The sequence below is a fragment of the Podarcis muralis genome, chromosome 2 (genome assembly GCF_964188315.1).
Source record: "Podarcis muralis chromosome 2, rPodMur119.hap1.1, whole genome shotgun sequence".
In the NCBI taxonomy this organism is placed as follows: Eukaryota; Metazoa; Chordata; class Lepidosauria; order Squamata; family Lacertidae; genus Podarcis; species Podarcis muralis.
Window position 1 is genome coordinate 99,108,213 of NC_135656.1, and position 15,280 is coordinate 99,123,492.

The window sequence follows — 15,280 nt, forward strand, 5'->3', positions numbered from 1 at the left end:
TATGTTTGTGTTTTAATGGAAATTGGATATCTGGTCTTTTGAAGAGTTGTTTCTTTACCTTTAAGTATACATCATGGAAACGTTTTACACATAGACATACCAAAATTAACCAAAGTGCTACAGTCCCCTACAACCCAATAAATAGTAAATGTATTTGAAGTTGTCCCCTGGTGTTAGTTCATAGGCAAAATTAATTTTGCATTTTAAAATAATTAATAACCCAGTTCAAATATGCATCACCTTTGTTAATTGCATTTGACGCTTAGGGCTTTGGTGTATTTTACATTTAATTGTTGACACCTTCTGGAAAGTTGGTGCAACTGGCTTTTACAGTAGCTTATCTCTATATTTCAGTGGTTAATGTGGTACATTGAATGGGATGTTTGGCCCGTAAAATAAATCCCTTACCCTAGAAAACTGTGGCCAATAATTAGCAAATATTGCATGCTGTTGTGAAAATAATCATAAAGCACCACCATATACCAAAAAATTCTTCTATAAATATCTCCTTTCATCCATAATTAGATAAAAATTGAAGCACACCATGTTAGGAAGAAAAGTTTAATGCAATGCAGTGTGTGTGTGGCAGCTCAGGACAAAATAAATGGGGAGAGCACTGTTGCACTCAGCTCCCACTTAAAGGTTTCCCTGTGGGTATCTGGTGTAAGAACAGGATGCTGGGCTCAGTGGGCCTTTGACCTGATCCAGCATGGCTCTTTTTACCTTCTTATCATTTAACCAAATCTGATATGTGGCATCATGATGCCCTCACTTTTATCACCTGATCCCTGATTGGCCGGATCGCTTGATAAAGGCAAAAGCTGGGTGAGTAGAAATGGTTCCAAAGCAGTAGCTGAGAAGGGAAACCACAGAACAGCACTCGCACAGTCACCTAAAAGTGCCCGAAGATTTTATGAGGGAACAGTTCAGTGGCCCGGGGGCGGTGCGGGCAGGATGATCATATTTCACCTGGAGTATGTTTGCCAGTAACTATTTGGTGTAGGACAGTGATGGCCAAACTTGGCCCTCCAGCTGCTTTGGGACTACAATTCCCATCATCCCTGACCACTGGTCCTGTTAGCTAGGGATAATGGGAATTGTAGTCCCAAAGGAGCTGGAGGGCCAAGTTTGGCCATCACTGGTGTAGGACTACTGCTACAACTTTTTGACATTACTATGATGGCCGGGACATGCTCTTTTGAGGTCACATAATGAAGCCACCTTGCTGAATGTAAGCATGTCTGGTTATGGTCATTGGGCAGATTTGAACTTTACGCAAGTAATGTTTAAAACAAATGCAGGTGTATAGAAGAGAGAAGCTCCTAATAATTTCATCGGGGCTTACGTAAGAGAGGTTTTGCAAGGGTTGTGCCCAGTTGTTCCAGCTATTTATAGCATTATTCAATAGCGGTAATGCTGACAATAAGAAATAATGCCGCGCAGATGTCAATTATTACAACAGCCGTTGCAGCGCAGAGCTCTTGGTTTGTTCTCCTCTCTCCGGCCTTATGAAAAGAAAATCAACTGTTTTATGTTACTAATGGAGTTACACTCTTTTATAGACCCTCATTTGTATAATGACAAAAGTCTATTTGCTCGTGATTTCCAAAAAGGACCCTGGATTTATTACTAACAGATGAGTTCTAATACTGCAGTGCTAGGCAAACGTCTGATTTGCATCCAGTTGCAAACCTAAAACGAAAACTATGCCTAATAACATGATTGTTCTGAAACTGTTTAGCATAATCACAAAGTCCTGAAAGGTGCTTCAGTATTTCTTGGTGGCGGGCCTCATTAAAGTCTGTAAGCGAAAGAAGGAAATATCCAGTAAAGCAGCAAGAAAATATTGAGGAACAGCATTCCCGGTTTAACACTAAAAGATGACTTCAAAACTATGGATCTGAGAGATTAACAGACCTTACTTTCCTTGCCCAGGATTCTAATTTCCCAGTGGATCCTCTAACCTCCTCTTCATATTTGCACTTCTCTTTTGCAGAGAAAATAGTAGGTGGCATTTGGTTCCCACTCCTCTCAGTCTTTCTTTTAAATATACTACTAGGAAGTTACAAACCTGGTGCCTTCAGGTTTGTGAGAATATTATATCGGAAGGGTATTATAGCAACTATTCCACCAACCCAGAATCTCAGGTTGGTGCTGTTCTCAAGCAGAAAAGAGGAGCGGAGCAATGGCACAAAGCTAATGCCTCAAAAACAAGATCATTGCTTTGATTTGTCAGCTGCAAGGGCCGAGAGACAGCATGGTTACTGGAATCCCCTTCATCTGGTGTGAACAGTATTCAGGAATCCAGGAATTCAGCAAGGGGCAGGATATGTAATGGACATGTACAGACAAATGCAATATTCTTGTGACATGTCTTTCTCTGGTACCTTAAGCCAGGAGGGGCCAGGGGGATTGTGTGGTGGGGTATAAATAAATAAAAAGTACATACATAAAGGTTTTATTTCCCGTGCAACCCTGTGGAGCTTGGTATGATGCAGAGTTCCTCCCAAGATCAAAGGCAAGTTGTTGGGTCTTTCCTTTCACAGCTGTCCCCCATCTGTCCAGGGAAATCCCCAAAGGCCGAGCCATTTTATAATAGGACATCATAGATAACTACACATGCATTTTGAGAATTATGTAATGTGGTGCCATTCAGCGTAAGTAAAATGGTCTGCTTAGAAGGGGATTTCATTGTGTATATGTGCTTTTCCCCCCCAAGTCAGCTCTGTGGTAAAGCATTAATTCTTCCTATTTTCTTGCAGTTCCAGATTATCAAGAGCAGGATATTTTTCTATGGAGGAAAGAGACTGGATTTGGATTTAGGATTCTTGGTGGAAATGAGCCTGGAGAACCTGTAAGTATTTTGACGTTTTTAGGCTTGTTTTACCTTTATTTATCTCTTTACCCCGGAATTTCCAGAGCCGCATTCGCCAGAATAGGTGTCCAATAATATTTCATCTGCATCCTTTCAGCCACTTGATTTTAAAAACAAGCAAAACCAGAACAGAGTGCTGAGCTATGTTCTGAATAGCTAAGGTTATGAAGAGTGTTGATCTTTGTTCACATAGAGGTCTATTTCTGCTATCAACTGGCTTAGACCCTCGAGCTGTTTTGCAGCAGCTACTGACCAGAACGTCAACAGATGTTAGCAACTTTGGGCTGCTTTGATTTAGGTCACACTCGAGCCAAGGCTTCTGATCTTATTACCAGTCCCTTGAGCTGAATAAATACAGTCTCATTCAGCAGGACTCTCCAAGAAAATGAATGTCATGTTAAATAGAGGAGGAAAGGCACAATCATGGGTAAAGGAACGGAAGTCTAGAGATTTGCGCTAGTAATGATCTGCCGAGCCTTTCCATGAATCTCAGGATCAAAATTCTAGAATTCGTTTCCCCGGGGCAAAGTCATACAATACATATATTCTTTGAAGAAGGGTGTTCATAGGGAAATATGAAAGCGACTTGTATCAAGTTGGGCCAATGCCCCATCTAGCCTAGTTAACAGCTGCTCTGGCTGGGTAATTAATTTCAGTGGTTCTACTCCACATTGGACTTAGTTGGCTACAGCCCCAAATTTGTAGCTGTCATTACAGGTAATTTGTAAGATGCCTTGCATGCCTATGGCTCTCTTAACTGTGTTGCACCATGGGAACAGTAGTTCATGGAAGTGGAGACATTCAGAAGGGGGGGGGAATTCTCACTTTGTGAGAATGATACGATGATGGGCTATTTGCTGGCATGCCATGAAAACTGCCGCCTACACAGAAGCCTTCATGAGAGCCAGCATAGTGTAGTGGTTAAGAGTGGTGGACTCATAATCTGGTGAACCAGGTTCGCTTCCCTGCTCCTCCACATGCAGCTGCTGGGTGACCTTGGGCTAGTCACACTTCTTTGAAGTCTCTCAGCCTCACTCACCTGACAGAGTGTTTGTTGTGGGGGAGGAAGGGAAAGGAGATTGTTAGCTGCTTTGAGACTCCTTAAGGGGAGTGAAAGGCGGGATATCAAATCCAAACTCCTCCTCCTCTTCTTCTTCTTCTTCTTCTTCTTCTTCTTCTTCTTCTTCTTCTTCTTCTTCTTCACATGGTCAACTGATATCATCAACTTGTGTGCATGTGTAGAGGCCTCTAGGTTCCTCTGTCATAGTACCGGGAGTGGGGGCAGTGCAGAGATATGCCCCCTGTATAAATAAAGTTAGGGCATACTTTTGCTAAGGGGATAATGACCCTGTTGGGAAGCTCAGAGAATATGTACTGCTTCCATGTTCAAAGTTTAGGAAAGTAAGGTAGTTGACCAAAGTGTGGCACTGACTGACCCTTTGGGCCTTTTCTGCCATCCCTTCCACATTGTTGCCTCACTGGTATCATCCATCTGGGTCTGGCCCTTTGGGCACATCTGACATGACCCAGATGTAGTCACGTAACAGCCTGGATTACATTGGTCCACTTGGCTAGAAGATGTTTGGGTATAGACCGAGGGCAGGGAACCTCTACCTTGGTGGGCAAATGCAGGCCTCCTGGCCTCTCTATTTGCTGCTTGGGACTTTCCCCGGTCATACCCCAACTCCATGGACCCACAACTTCCCAGAGTATTGTTCCCAGCTGAAATGTGTCCTTAAACCTCTGGGTTGCCTGGGTGGAGAGATGTGAGCATTTGGGCGTGTCTAAGCAGCCTCTGACTTATGTATGGCTGGAATGTCCCCTACGCCCCTTCTTCTGCCCCCTTTTGCACTGGTGTGCATCCCCTGGTTACGGTTGCCCACAAGGGGATGCAGTCCTTGACTCCGATATAAGGTTCCCTGGCTGTGGACAGTCCTGATTTGGTGCTGTGGGATGAGATTTCACTTCTTCCGCAATTCTGACAGCGATTCCTCTCTCGCACCTGCACATGCTTCTCGCAGATTTACATTGGTCACATTGTGCCACTGGGTGCTGCAGATGCCGATGGCCGCCTGCGATCTGGGGACGAATTGATCTGCGTGGATGGGACCCCTGTTGTCGGGAAATCTCACCAGCTTGTAGTTCAGCTTATGCAACAGGCCGCCAAGCAAGGCCATGTCAATCTGACTGTCAGGCGCAAAGTGGTTTACACAGGTAGGTTGCAATGTGACTCGCAGGATATTTTTGTTTTGTTTTGTTTTTACTCCTGTCTCTGGATGAAAGTGAACTACTTTCTAAAGATCAAAAGCTTCAGGTTCTAGCAAAAAATAGCAATGCACCGTTCTGTTATTTATATTTTGCTTTTTAACCTCCGGGTTTTTTTTCCTGGTTTTTGTTTGAGGCTTTTCGAACACGGTATAAATATAGGCTGAAATGTTTTCAAGCTGAGAAGTTGACTGCTGGTGATTAGAAGAGATATGTTGCCACTTTCCAAGGGTTTCCCCCCATTGGGTTTAATTTAAATTTACCATTTTAAAGGATAATCTCTTATAGGATAAAAAATATTGTGAAACTGATAGGCCTGTAAAGTGGTAATCATTTTATAGTACTACCTGCAAGGGAGCACATTATTACCTAGCCATGTTATCCAAATCCTAATGTTGGATGCCGATGGTTCTGCCCTAAAAAAGGACCTTGCTGGAGCTGACTAAACTACATTTAGGCCATAATCATGTACACACTTGCCTGGATGTGTGTCCCATTGAGCTCAGTGGGTCTTATTCTGAGTAGATATGCGTGGGATTCCACTATTTATCCAGCAATCTGTATCCAGCAGATGTTTCGGAGAAGCCTCCCTAGCATGAACAGCCACCCCCCGGTTGTTCCCAACAAGTTTCGTGCATATATGACTGTGTGCTAGTGCTAACCCGGAAGAATAGGAAGTGTTCCTGGTGTCGGCATGGCATAGCTCAATATCAAACATCAGGTCAATTGGATTGCATGATCCATGCTGGGCCCTCTATTGAAGTGTCAGTATGGACTTGGAATTCCCAGTGGGTGTGGATTTGGGAGGATGATTAAGATGGGCAGTGTATAATTGTTTTATTATTATTATTATTATTATTATTATTATTATTATTATTATTATTATTTCCCCAATGGCATTCTCTTAATTTTGCCTTTGGACCTATAGGAAACTATGTTTTAGCATATTCAGAGTCAGTGTTGATACATTTCCTCTGCATAAAAATAATAATGGAGGGATAGCCATGGAAATTGTTAAGGCAGAATACAAACCCTGCTGCATGATTTTGTGCAGGAAAGATTCATTAGCAGGGAAAAGCAGGCATCCAGACTCATGCCTGCATATACCATATTTTTCGCTCTATAACACACACCCGACCATAACACGCACGTAGTTTTTAGAGGAGGAAAATCCATAGGCATGCCACCCGTAGGCATTCCCTCCATAACACGCACAGACATTTCCCCTTACTTTTTAGGAAGAAAAAAGTGAGTGTTATGGTGCAAAAAATATGGTATTTCCTGCAAAATCTATATGAAGGAAAATTGCCTTCTGATTTTTAACATACCTCTCATGAATTTCTGCGCAGTATGCCTCCATGGAGGAAAAAAACCTGGCATACAATTTGGCTATAGTGTGCCTTTTCTTTCTGATGTGGCCATATTTAGTACTAGTGGTGGTTGCTTTTCTGTACATAATTATTTGAAGTGACTTTACAAAATAATAATAATAATCAAGGTAAAATACCATAAATAAAATGCGTGAAAACAAAACAGAAACAAGAAATTGGCATGAAAAGTCGCAAGTAAAAGTGTGATAACCCAGTGTTAATCCAGTATGAAATCCACCACTAGAAAAAAACCTAAATCCCCAGTTAAATATTTTCTTTCCTGAATAACTAGGTCTTTGTGCTATCAGTGAGTGAAAGAAGTGACAGAATGTGCCCCCCCCTCTCTAGAGAAAGAGTATTTCATAAGGTGGGTCATCACTTCTGAACAGACTGTGCTCCAAGCCCCAGCTGACAGAACAGCAGAAAGAAGGGACATATTTCAAGGAAGCCTCAGATGACTTCAGGGGTTGTTGTGGAGGAATACATGGAAGAAAACACTCCCTAAGATAGTCTTACACAGTGGTACCTCTGGTTGCGGACGGGATCCGTTCTGGAGGTCCGGCCAGATCCTGAAGTTTTCGCAACCAGAGAGACCGCTTTGGGGCATGCGCGCACGGCAAAAACCCGGAAATATACTCCTGCGTTTGCCACTTACGAATCCCGAAGTTTATGTAACCGGAGGAATACGTAAGTGCAGGTACAACTGTAGTATGTAGACGTTGATATTTCCCTCACATAATCAGAAATTCAGCAACTCGTTCAGTTATCTCTTGGTGCTGAGAGATGATTGCCTCTTTCCGAAACAGTTCCGAAAGCAGAGAACGAGGTCCCCTCCCCAGCCTCATCTCACCACAGCAGCAACCAGCCTGCTTCTCTGACGGAGGAGAAGCGCACTCCGCAGGGGAGCCAGAACTCCCTTAACACCGTCAGTTCCGGCAGCGGCAGCACCAGCGGAATCGGCAGCGGAGGAGGCGGGGGCAGCGGTGTGGTCAGCACTGTGGTGCAGCCCTACGATGTGGAAATACGCCGTGGAGAGAATGAAGGCTTTGGCTTTGTCATCGTGTCTTCCGTTAGCCGGCCAGAAGCTGGAACGACGTTCGGTAAGTGCAGAACGTGCTTAGAATTGCTTTCGCTCTTTAATCGGTTTCCTTGGTGGCTGGGGCTCTTTTACCTGCGCTCATAAGCGCCTCTACTTTTCCGAGGTACATAAACTAGCTTGGCACACCGTTGATTTGTGCATCCCATTGCATACTGCAGGCTTCCTCAACCTCTGCCCACCAGATATTTTTGGCCTTCAACTCCCATGATCCCTAGCTAGCAGGACCAGTGGTCAGGGATGATGGGAATTGTAGTCTCAAAACATCCAGAGGGCCTAGGTTGAGAAAGCCTGGCATAGTGGATCCCATTTTGATGGGGAGTTTTGTCTTGCATTGTCCTGTATCGAGGCAGCTGAATTCAGCAACTCTTTCGTTATAACCATTAATTACCTGGGTGAGGTCTTCTTCATTTCACTTAGGGTGTTGTATCTCACGAGTAAAACTCAACTTATTTATGACCAACACTGAGGCAACACTGAAAAGAGCCTGAGTTGATTTGCCTCTGTACAGTGAGAATAATAATTACAGTTACTAAACAGTAATTGCAGTTCATGAATGTACTCCCTATTCTATTTAATTAATATGTTTAATTGGAAAGTCAAGCTTTGGGAGTTGTTTCTCTCCAGGGTCTTGTTCAAAGCTGTATTAGAGGAGAGGGGCTGTTTTTGTTTTTTGGAAAGCAGACTGACATTTTGAACTCCTTGAGTAATGACAGTAGTAGAAGAGGTTGTCACTCACTGAACTCTTCTCCAGCGACAAAGCCTGTAGGCCTGAGTTTAACGCAAGTGCCCTCTCTGACAGATGGCTATCCCTGGGAACAAACGGTGCTTTATTCTATATATGTACTTGTGAATAACTCTAGGTTTTTTAAAAAAATAAAAAACGGCCCTTTCACATTTATAGACATAAATATTTTTTTTGTTAAAATATTAATTTAACTGATCTTCAGGATGTATCACTACACTCCCAAGTTCCCATTAAGTGGAACATGCAGACATTTAGTGGGGCCCGTGAAATCACTGAAGGTAATACTAGACTTAAATTTTGTTTGTGATACTTTTACGGCCCCTTCTCAGTATCTCCGCTGTCTCTCGCATTATGGCCACCCTGTGAGTTTGGGAAATGCCATTTATTCCAAGCTCTGGCAGCCAATAGGCATTCCAGATAAGGAATGGCTCCTGCTGTTCCAGTGAGTCTCAGTTTAACATTTACCACTATAAGCACTCCATGCGTCCAGCATCACATTTCAAAGTGCTTCACCCCCCACACCAGCATATGTGTGTACATTGTATGTATTCTTGCAGCCTGGATCCCCTGTGGGTTCTGTGCTGGCATGTGCAGCCTGCCCTGCATGGTGCCCGTGCCTGGGGGTAAGGCATGTTTTAGAACAGGATGCCAACAAGTGGGATGCTTGCGCCAACGTACTTTGTCTGTGGCCGTGTCTTACGTGTCTCTTCAACATTCAGCTGAGGACCGTAGATGTGACAACCACACAGCAAGTCCTTTCCATTCAGGGTTTGTTTCTCCAGGCACCAGAGAAAGCATAATCTAAATTAACTCAAGCATTGATCAATGGTAATTAGCTGCCCCATACATCCTAAATATGGCACAGGGATGGAACTGGAGGTTCTTGGAAGGAACCCCACAGACATAAAAAGAAATAGGAGAGCTTCTTTCTTCCCCTGTTTTTATACCTGAATCTAGATATTACAGCAGAGTCTATTCAAATCAATCTCAATGTTGGGTTAGGGAAGAGCTTCATTTCTTCCATTATCCAGCTCTAACTTGTCTAAACCTAAAACTTACTATAATAGACTTTAAAATATGGTGTGCTTCGTTGCATTGCTTACCCGGCAATGTTTAGTAATCCTGCCTGCAACATGTAACATGCACTGCTGTTAATTATGACAACAGGGGTTCCTGAGCCACTTGTGCTAAATGGTCCTTTGCAAATTCCGAGAGATAAGAGTTCTTCTGTCCCCAGAGGAGAGAAAAGCACATTTGGAATTGCATGGGATAGCCATTCAGTTTTGAAAGGGCCTCTCTGACCATCTGTGATGGCTATTAAGAAACCATCATTGCAGATGAGACGATGAAGCAAGTACAGTTACGGAACCAGTCAAGACACACCAAATTGGTAGTAACTCTGAGGTGCAGGGGCCTAACATAAGGAGACAGTCCTTCCTTGTGATGGTGTAGCACATGAGCACCCATTCCACATATATATGTATTTTTTTTACTCTAAAACTTAATTAACCGTTGTGAAATGTATTGGAGTGGTCTCTTAAATAAGAGTATTCCAAAGCCTATGCTTGCCCAGACCAGCCAGAATAAGAATGATGAATGTGATCATTTGTGAAAAGATAAATTTTCGTGGCTAGAAATATGAGCAATGTGGAAGCAAATTTATGTCTTGACTTGACTCCCCCCCTTCTGCTCCCCAGAAAACACTTCCCCCTATATTTTGCATGAGATGCTTGCCCTTAGCTACAAAGTGTGTGACTCATGACCCATAGGGTTCTTTGTATCGTTATTCCGATCTCACAGAGGTGGTCTGCTGAGATGGGCTGAGCTACTTCAAAATTGTATTCATTTAGTTGTCTGGGTGTGTTAAGGAATTAGTCAATAAAAGTTACTCTCATGTGACAAAGCCAGGAGTGGGTGATACACACCAATGTAAATTATATAACGACCAATTATCATCAGTTATACTGCCTTCTGTTAGTGAGTAGGCTTTTCCTCATGTTGCCATTTTAACTCATCCTTCATTGTGATCTTTTTGATAAAGCACAGCATAAACATGTGTTTCAAACTACTAATAAAAATGCAGTGCAAGCATATCTTTGGATGAATGAATATTATTTCCAGCCACTTGGAAAAAATTACGTAGGCGTGATGGATATGACCACATTCAGATTCAACTGCACCCACTTACTAAATGCTGGTCTCTATATCTGCCTTGTGCAACTTTTGAGAAGTACACACGAATGTGGAAAGGAAGTGTTGTGAAAGCTAAGCAGTGTCAAGACAGCAGATTTTGCCTTGAAAGTTCTCCTCAAGATCTGGGAATGTCAAACAGGGCTGGTATTCTGAAATTAAATTCCAACGGTAGATTGGCGGAAATAGAGGCAAGTGCCAGAATTGATCTCCAAGCCAGAGATGAGAAGCAAGAACAGTACAACACATTAGGTCTTGCTGAAAGATGAGTGTTGTCAAGATAGCCAGTGGCCCGGGCTGAATCAAAGCAAGGAAAAAAGCCAGAATCCTGCAGCCAGTTAAGTCCACTTCTGGACCCCATTAAAGTATATATCCATTAGATTAGTAGTTCATAAAGTGATCACCCTTGTACTGAAGATAAAGTGCTGTTGGTTTAAAAAAGAAGTCTACTAACAGAATGACCAAAAATATTGCTCAGCTCTCTCTGCTTCTCCCCCCGCCCCCACTCTTCTACTTTTAAGTTATTATAGAACAATTATATCACAAAAATATTTGCATTTGTTGTCCAAATGCAGTGCCAGCCTCGCATTGTGGAATGAGTTGGGCTTACACATTGGACTCTTAATTGATGTGATGGCTTTGCCTACCGTTAAATCGTTGCAAAATTTCTGAAGCCAATTCTGCGAGTCTGAAAGACGCACTGTTTTTTGCAGTATTGTCAAAATATCACTGCAATTTAACGTGCATTGAATAGTTAAAATCTGAAAGCTATTCTTCTTCATCCTAACTATATAGTAAAAAAGGTAAAGGTACCCCTGCCCGTACGGGCCAGTCTTGACAGACTCTAGGGTTGTGCGCCCATCTCATTTAAGAGGCCGAGGGCCAGCGCTGTCCGGAGACACTTCCGGGTCACGTGGCCAGCGTGACAAAGCTGCATCTGGCGAGCCAGCGCAGCACACGGAAACGCCGTTTACCTTCCCGCCAGTAAGCGGTCCGTATTTATCTACTTGCACCCGAGGGTGCTTTCGAACTGCTAGGTTGGCAGGCGCTGGGACCAAGCAACGGGAGCGCACCCTGCCGCGGGGATTCGAACCGCCGACCTTTCGATCGGCAAGGCCTAGGCGCTGAGGCTTTTACCCACAGCGCCACCCGCGTCCCTAACTATATAGTAAGAGGCACCAAATTTATTTCATTTTCTTGATTGGCTTGTATTCAAAACGTTTGGACAACTGGGCTTGCCTGCCACCAGTGGAAATAAGTTGCTATATCTCCACTTGTGCTAACTCCAAAGTTTTGCTGGAATGTTGTATGTATTCTTTCTGGTATAAGATACTAGAAGGCATATTTCTAAAATAGGTTTCTGTTAACTTTACACTGTATATCACATTTTAAGTACTTTTAACAAACCTCTTGTCACACATTGCTCCCATTTTAACAGATTTCAGTCTCCCGTTTGCTACAACTTTTGTTACCCCCTCATAACGCAACATGGTGCCAGTGAGTAGCATATTGAAAACAGGAGGCAGTGGCCCAAATCACACTTCAGCCATAGCACCACCGGAAACCTTGAGCTTTTCACTGTTTCTCCACCTTCAGTTAAAATGGAGGTACAATAGAGAGAGAAGAGGGGTGGAAATGCAACAGCATGACCTAATAGCGTTGTGAGGATGAATGGAACAGTGGGGGGAAATTGAGAAACTTTATTGTTTGTGGATTTCAGGGTAGGTCAGTTAATACTACCTTTGGAATATGCCTTGATTTAGCCTGAATCATCCCCAGTGATTTTGTTGATCACATGCTGCACAGTATTTCCTGACAGCTGATCCCTTCTGGTTAAATTCTAGTAAAGGTTCTAGTAAAGCAGTGATGGCCAAACTTAGCCCTCCAGCCCTATAACCCCCATCATCCCTAGCTAACAGGACCAGTGGTCAGGGATGATGGGAACTGTAGTCCCCAAACAGCTGGAGGGCCAAGTTTCCCATCACTGGAGTAAAGGGAACAAGTAGCCATCACTCAACCCTTAAAGTGTTCATATTCTGCTTCAACAAAGAAATAAGAATTCACCTGTTTGTTACAATTCACAATATGTGTTAGGTGGTGATAGGAAATAAAATACATTCATCCCAGATCACTTGCCTGTTTTCTCTTGCGCTCTCCAATACCAGCGGTGGGGAACTTGTAATCCTCCAAATCTGATGAGACTTCCAGCTCCCATCAGCAAGCAGTCCTTGTGGCCCGTTGGCAGTGATGGTGGAATTGGAACCCAGCAACACCTGGTTATGCCACAGTTCCCACACCTAATTCTAAGCACAAACACCTGGAAATGAGTTCCATGGAAACCAGTGGGGCTCACCCCAAAACAAATAAATGCATTTAGATTTTTGGCTTGCAATCGAGAGCTGTTGTGGTCAGATTTGGGGATTTCCCACCCACTTTTTACCAAGATCGCAAAAGGGGAAGAGTTATCAAATGGTTTGGAGGCGAGTGGCTTTGGAAGGCCGTGGGTGGAATTCGTCATAGCGCTAAGTCTCTCATTCCTTTGACGCAGATTTCTGCTTTTGCAACGAAGTGCTCCTCCCCTCTCCTTTCCCCTGCATGCCCCTTAAATCTGTTTTAGGGGTTCCCCCCAACCTTCTGGAGCAGATTTGGGGAGGGTGCAGTGCGCACGCAGGAGAGGGGGTGGGGAAAGTCCCGTTGCGCAAGTGGAAACCTTTGCGCTGATGGGAGGCTGTGGCTGAATGCCGCCCCATATATTCCAGTCCTCCTGTCCCTTCTGTAGTTGCTCTGCTCCTTGCCTCAGATAGTTACCTCAGAAAGGAGGGGGAAACATCACCCAGTTCCCTTCTGCTTTTATCCATGCTGTGTTCATTTTATAGTGCTGATTGCTATGAGTTTTTTTAAAAAATAATCAAACAAAACTTCCTTATTCCTTGGTAGACATAGAATTATTGTCTTTCAAAATGGAGAAAGAACAAAACATTGGCAGAAGCTTTAGCAGGCACTCACTGAGATGACGATGATAAGATATTACAAGCTTAGGAAAACAATGGAGAGTTGCATTTCCATACAGCAGCAAACCTTGAAGTTTGCAACTAAAATCCTCTGTGATTTTATTTTGGGGACCACAGCTCATCTGAAGAAACTGTGCAATTCTCAACCATGTTAATGGGAGAGAATTTTTGTGTGTTTTGGGGGGGCGGGGAGTGGGGATTACTGAGGAAGATGTAGGAAATGCAATTTTGCGAGGCTTACTTTGCACTCCCAGAGCCAATTGCCAATGTTTTGAGCACTGGCAGCAAAGCTATCCTTTAATAACTTTTGCTTGATGCATTAATTAATTAACCCTTAACCTTCTCTTTCCCTTTTCAACCCTTTTTCTCCTTTCCCCCTTCACCACGTTCCCAACGTATGTAAACGATTTGTTAAACCAAAACCAAAAAACATGCACACGCACACGAAATATATATCTATATATATCGCAATATCAATACAAAAGCGGGCAATGCATGTGTGGCCATGCCTCACAAAATAGGTCGAATTATTGAGGGGAGCCCAGCAGACCGCTGTGGGAAGCTGAAAGTGGGGGACCGGATCCTGGCCGTTAATGGATGCTCCATCACCAACAAATCACATTCGGACATCGTCAACCTAATTAAAGAAGCGGGAAATATGGTTACTCTGCGCATTATCCCAGGGGATGGTAAAGTATATATTCTCTTAATTTTTCTCTACCCACCCTCTGCACTTCCCTTCGTAGTTGGTCATTGCTTTTTACGGGCTTTTGAGTTGCTTTGAGCTACACCGACTTAGGAGATTGTGGTCCGAGCTAATTCTAAAGCCCTGGGCATATTCTGAGAGAAACTTGTGCTGTACTGTTATTTATTTATTTTCCTTCTATAGAAATGCTGCAATGGGCAGGTGGGGGTTTTTTGGGGGGGGGGAGTAGACTTTGCTCCCACAACATTGTGTCTTTTTTTGTGTGGGAGCTGAGTAGTGTACGGAAATTTTCTAGTTGAATGGAAGGGCTCTTTACAGTTCTAATTCCTAGCTGGGACACACTTTTCCCTCACACTCATTGTCCATTTCTTTCTCCCCCATTGGTGTAGAGCAGGGCTTCCCAAACTTGGGTCTGCAGCTACTTTTGGACTACAACTCCCATCATCCCTAGCTGACAGGAACAGTGGTCAGGGAATGATGGGAACTGTAGTCCAAAAACAGCTGGCGACCCAAGTTTGGGAAGCCCTGGTGTAGAGGATCTACAAGACATCTAGGTGCTTTCCTAGTGCCGGTGATATGCGTTTTGGCACTAAGCGATCAGATGCGTTCCAAATAGCCACTCCAAAAGCATGCTCAGTGCCAGCTGCCTGTGCATGGTTGGAGATATGAACCACTGGGGATCTTCCTTCCATCTCAGCAAGGTCATTTAAGCATTAGGAATATTCTTCGGTGATTGTCAGAAATCAGGGGCATTTGAAACTTGTGGAGCATGATTTAGAAGCATTTCCTAACGAATAACTCCAACCATTTGGATGTATTAACTTGTGGTAATAACAAGCATTTTGCCAACCCATAGAAGCTGGTACGGCATTACATGCCCTGGAAATCTCAACTTTACTTTAAAAAAACCAAAACCCTCCTTAGTCCTCATGGTTGCTTGATAGTTCAACTGAAGGCAAAAAGGTACATATAGGGAGTACATGGAGCAGGACCCAGCTCAGACATGAGAGAGGAAGCTT

General features: G+C 43.5%; 1 protein-coding gene across 27 annotated transcripts in view; it reads left to right on the forward strand.

Annotated features, from left to right (window-relative positions):
• MAGI1 (membrane associated guanylate kinase, WW and PDZ domain containing 1) overlaps nucleotides 1–15,280 on the forward strand; it is a 472,724-nt gene that overhangs the window by 442,159 nt on the left and 15,285 nt on the right. For 17 of the 27 annotated variants that reach the window (XM_028719460.2, XM_028719461.2, XM_028719470.2 and 14 more), the window contains 4 exons: nucleotides 2,763–2,854; nucleotides 4,897–5,089; nucleotides 7,317–7,610; nucleotides 14,041–14,244. In XM_028719460.2, coding sequence (XP_028575293.2) covers nucleotides 2,763–2,854; nucleotides 4,897–5,089; nucleotides 7,317–7,610; nucleotides 14,041–14,244 — 783 coding nt within the window. The remainder of the gene's footprint in view (nucleotides 1–2,762; nucleotides 2,855–4,896; nucleotides 5,090–7,316; nucleotides 7,611–14,040; nucleotides 14,245–15,280) is intronic. The other 10 variants (XM_028719477.2, XM_028719463.2, XM_028719481.2 and 7 more) reach the window with 2 other exon arrangements.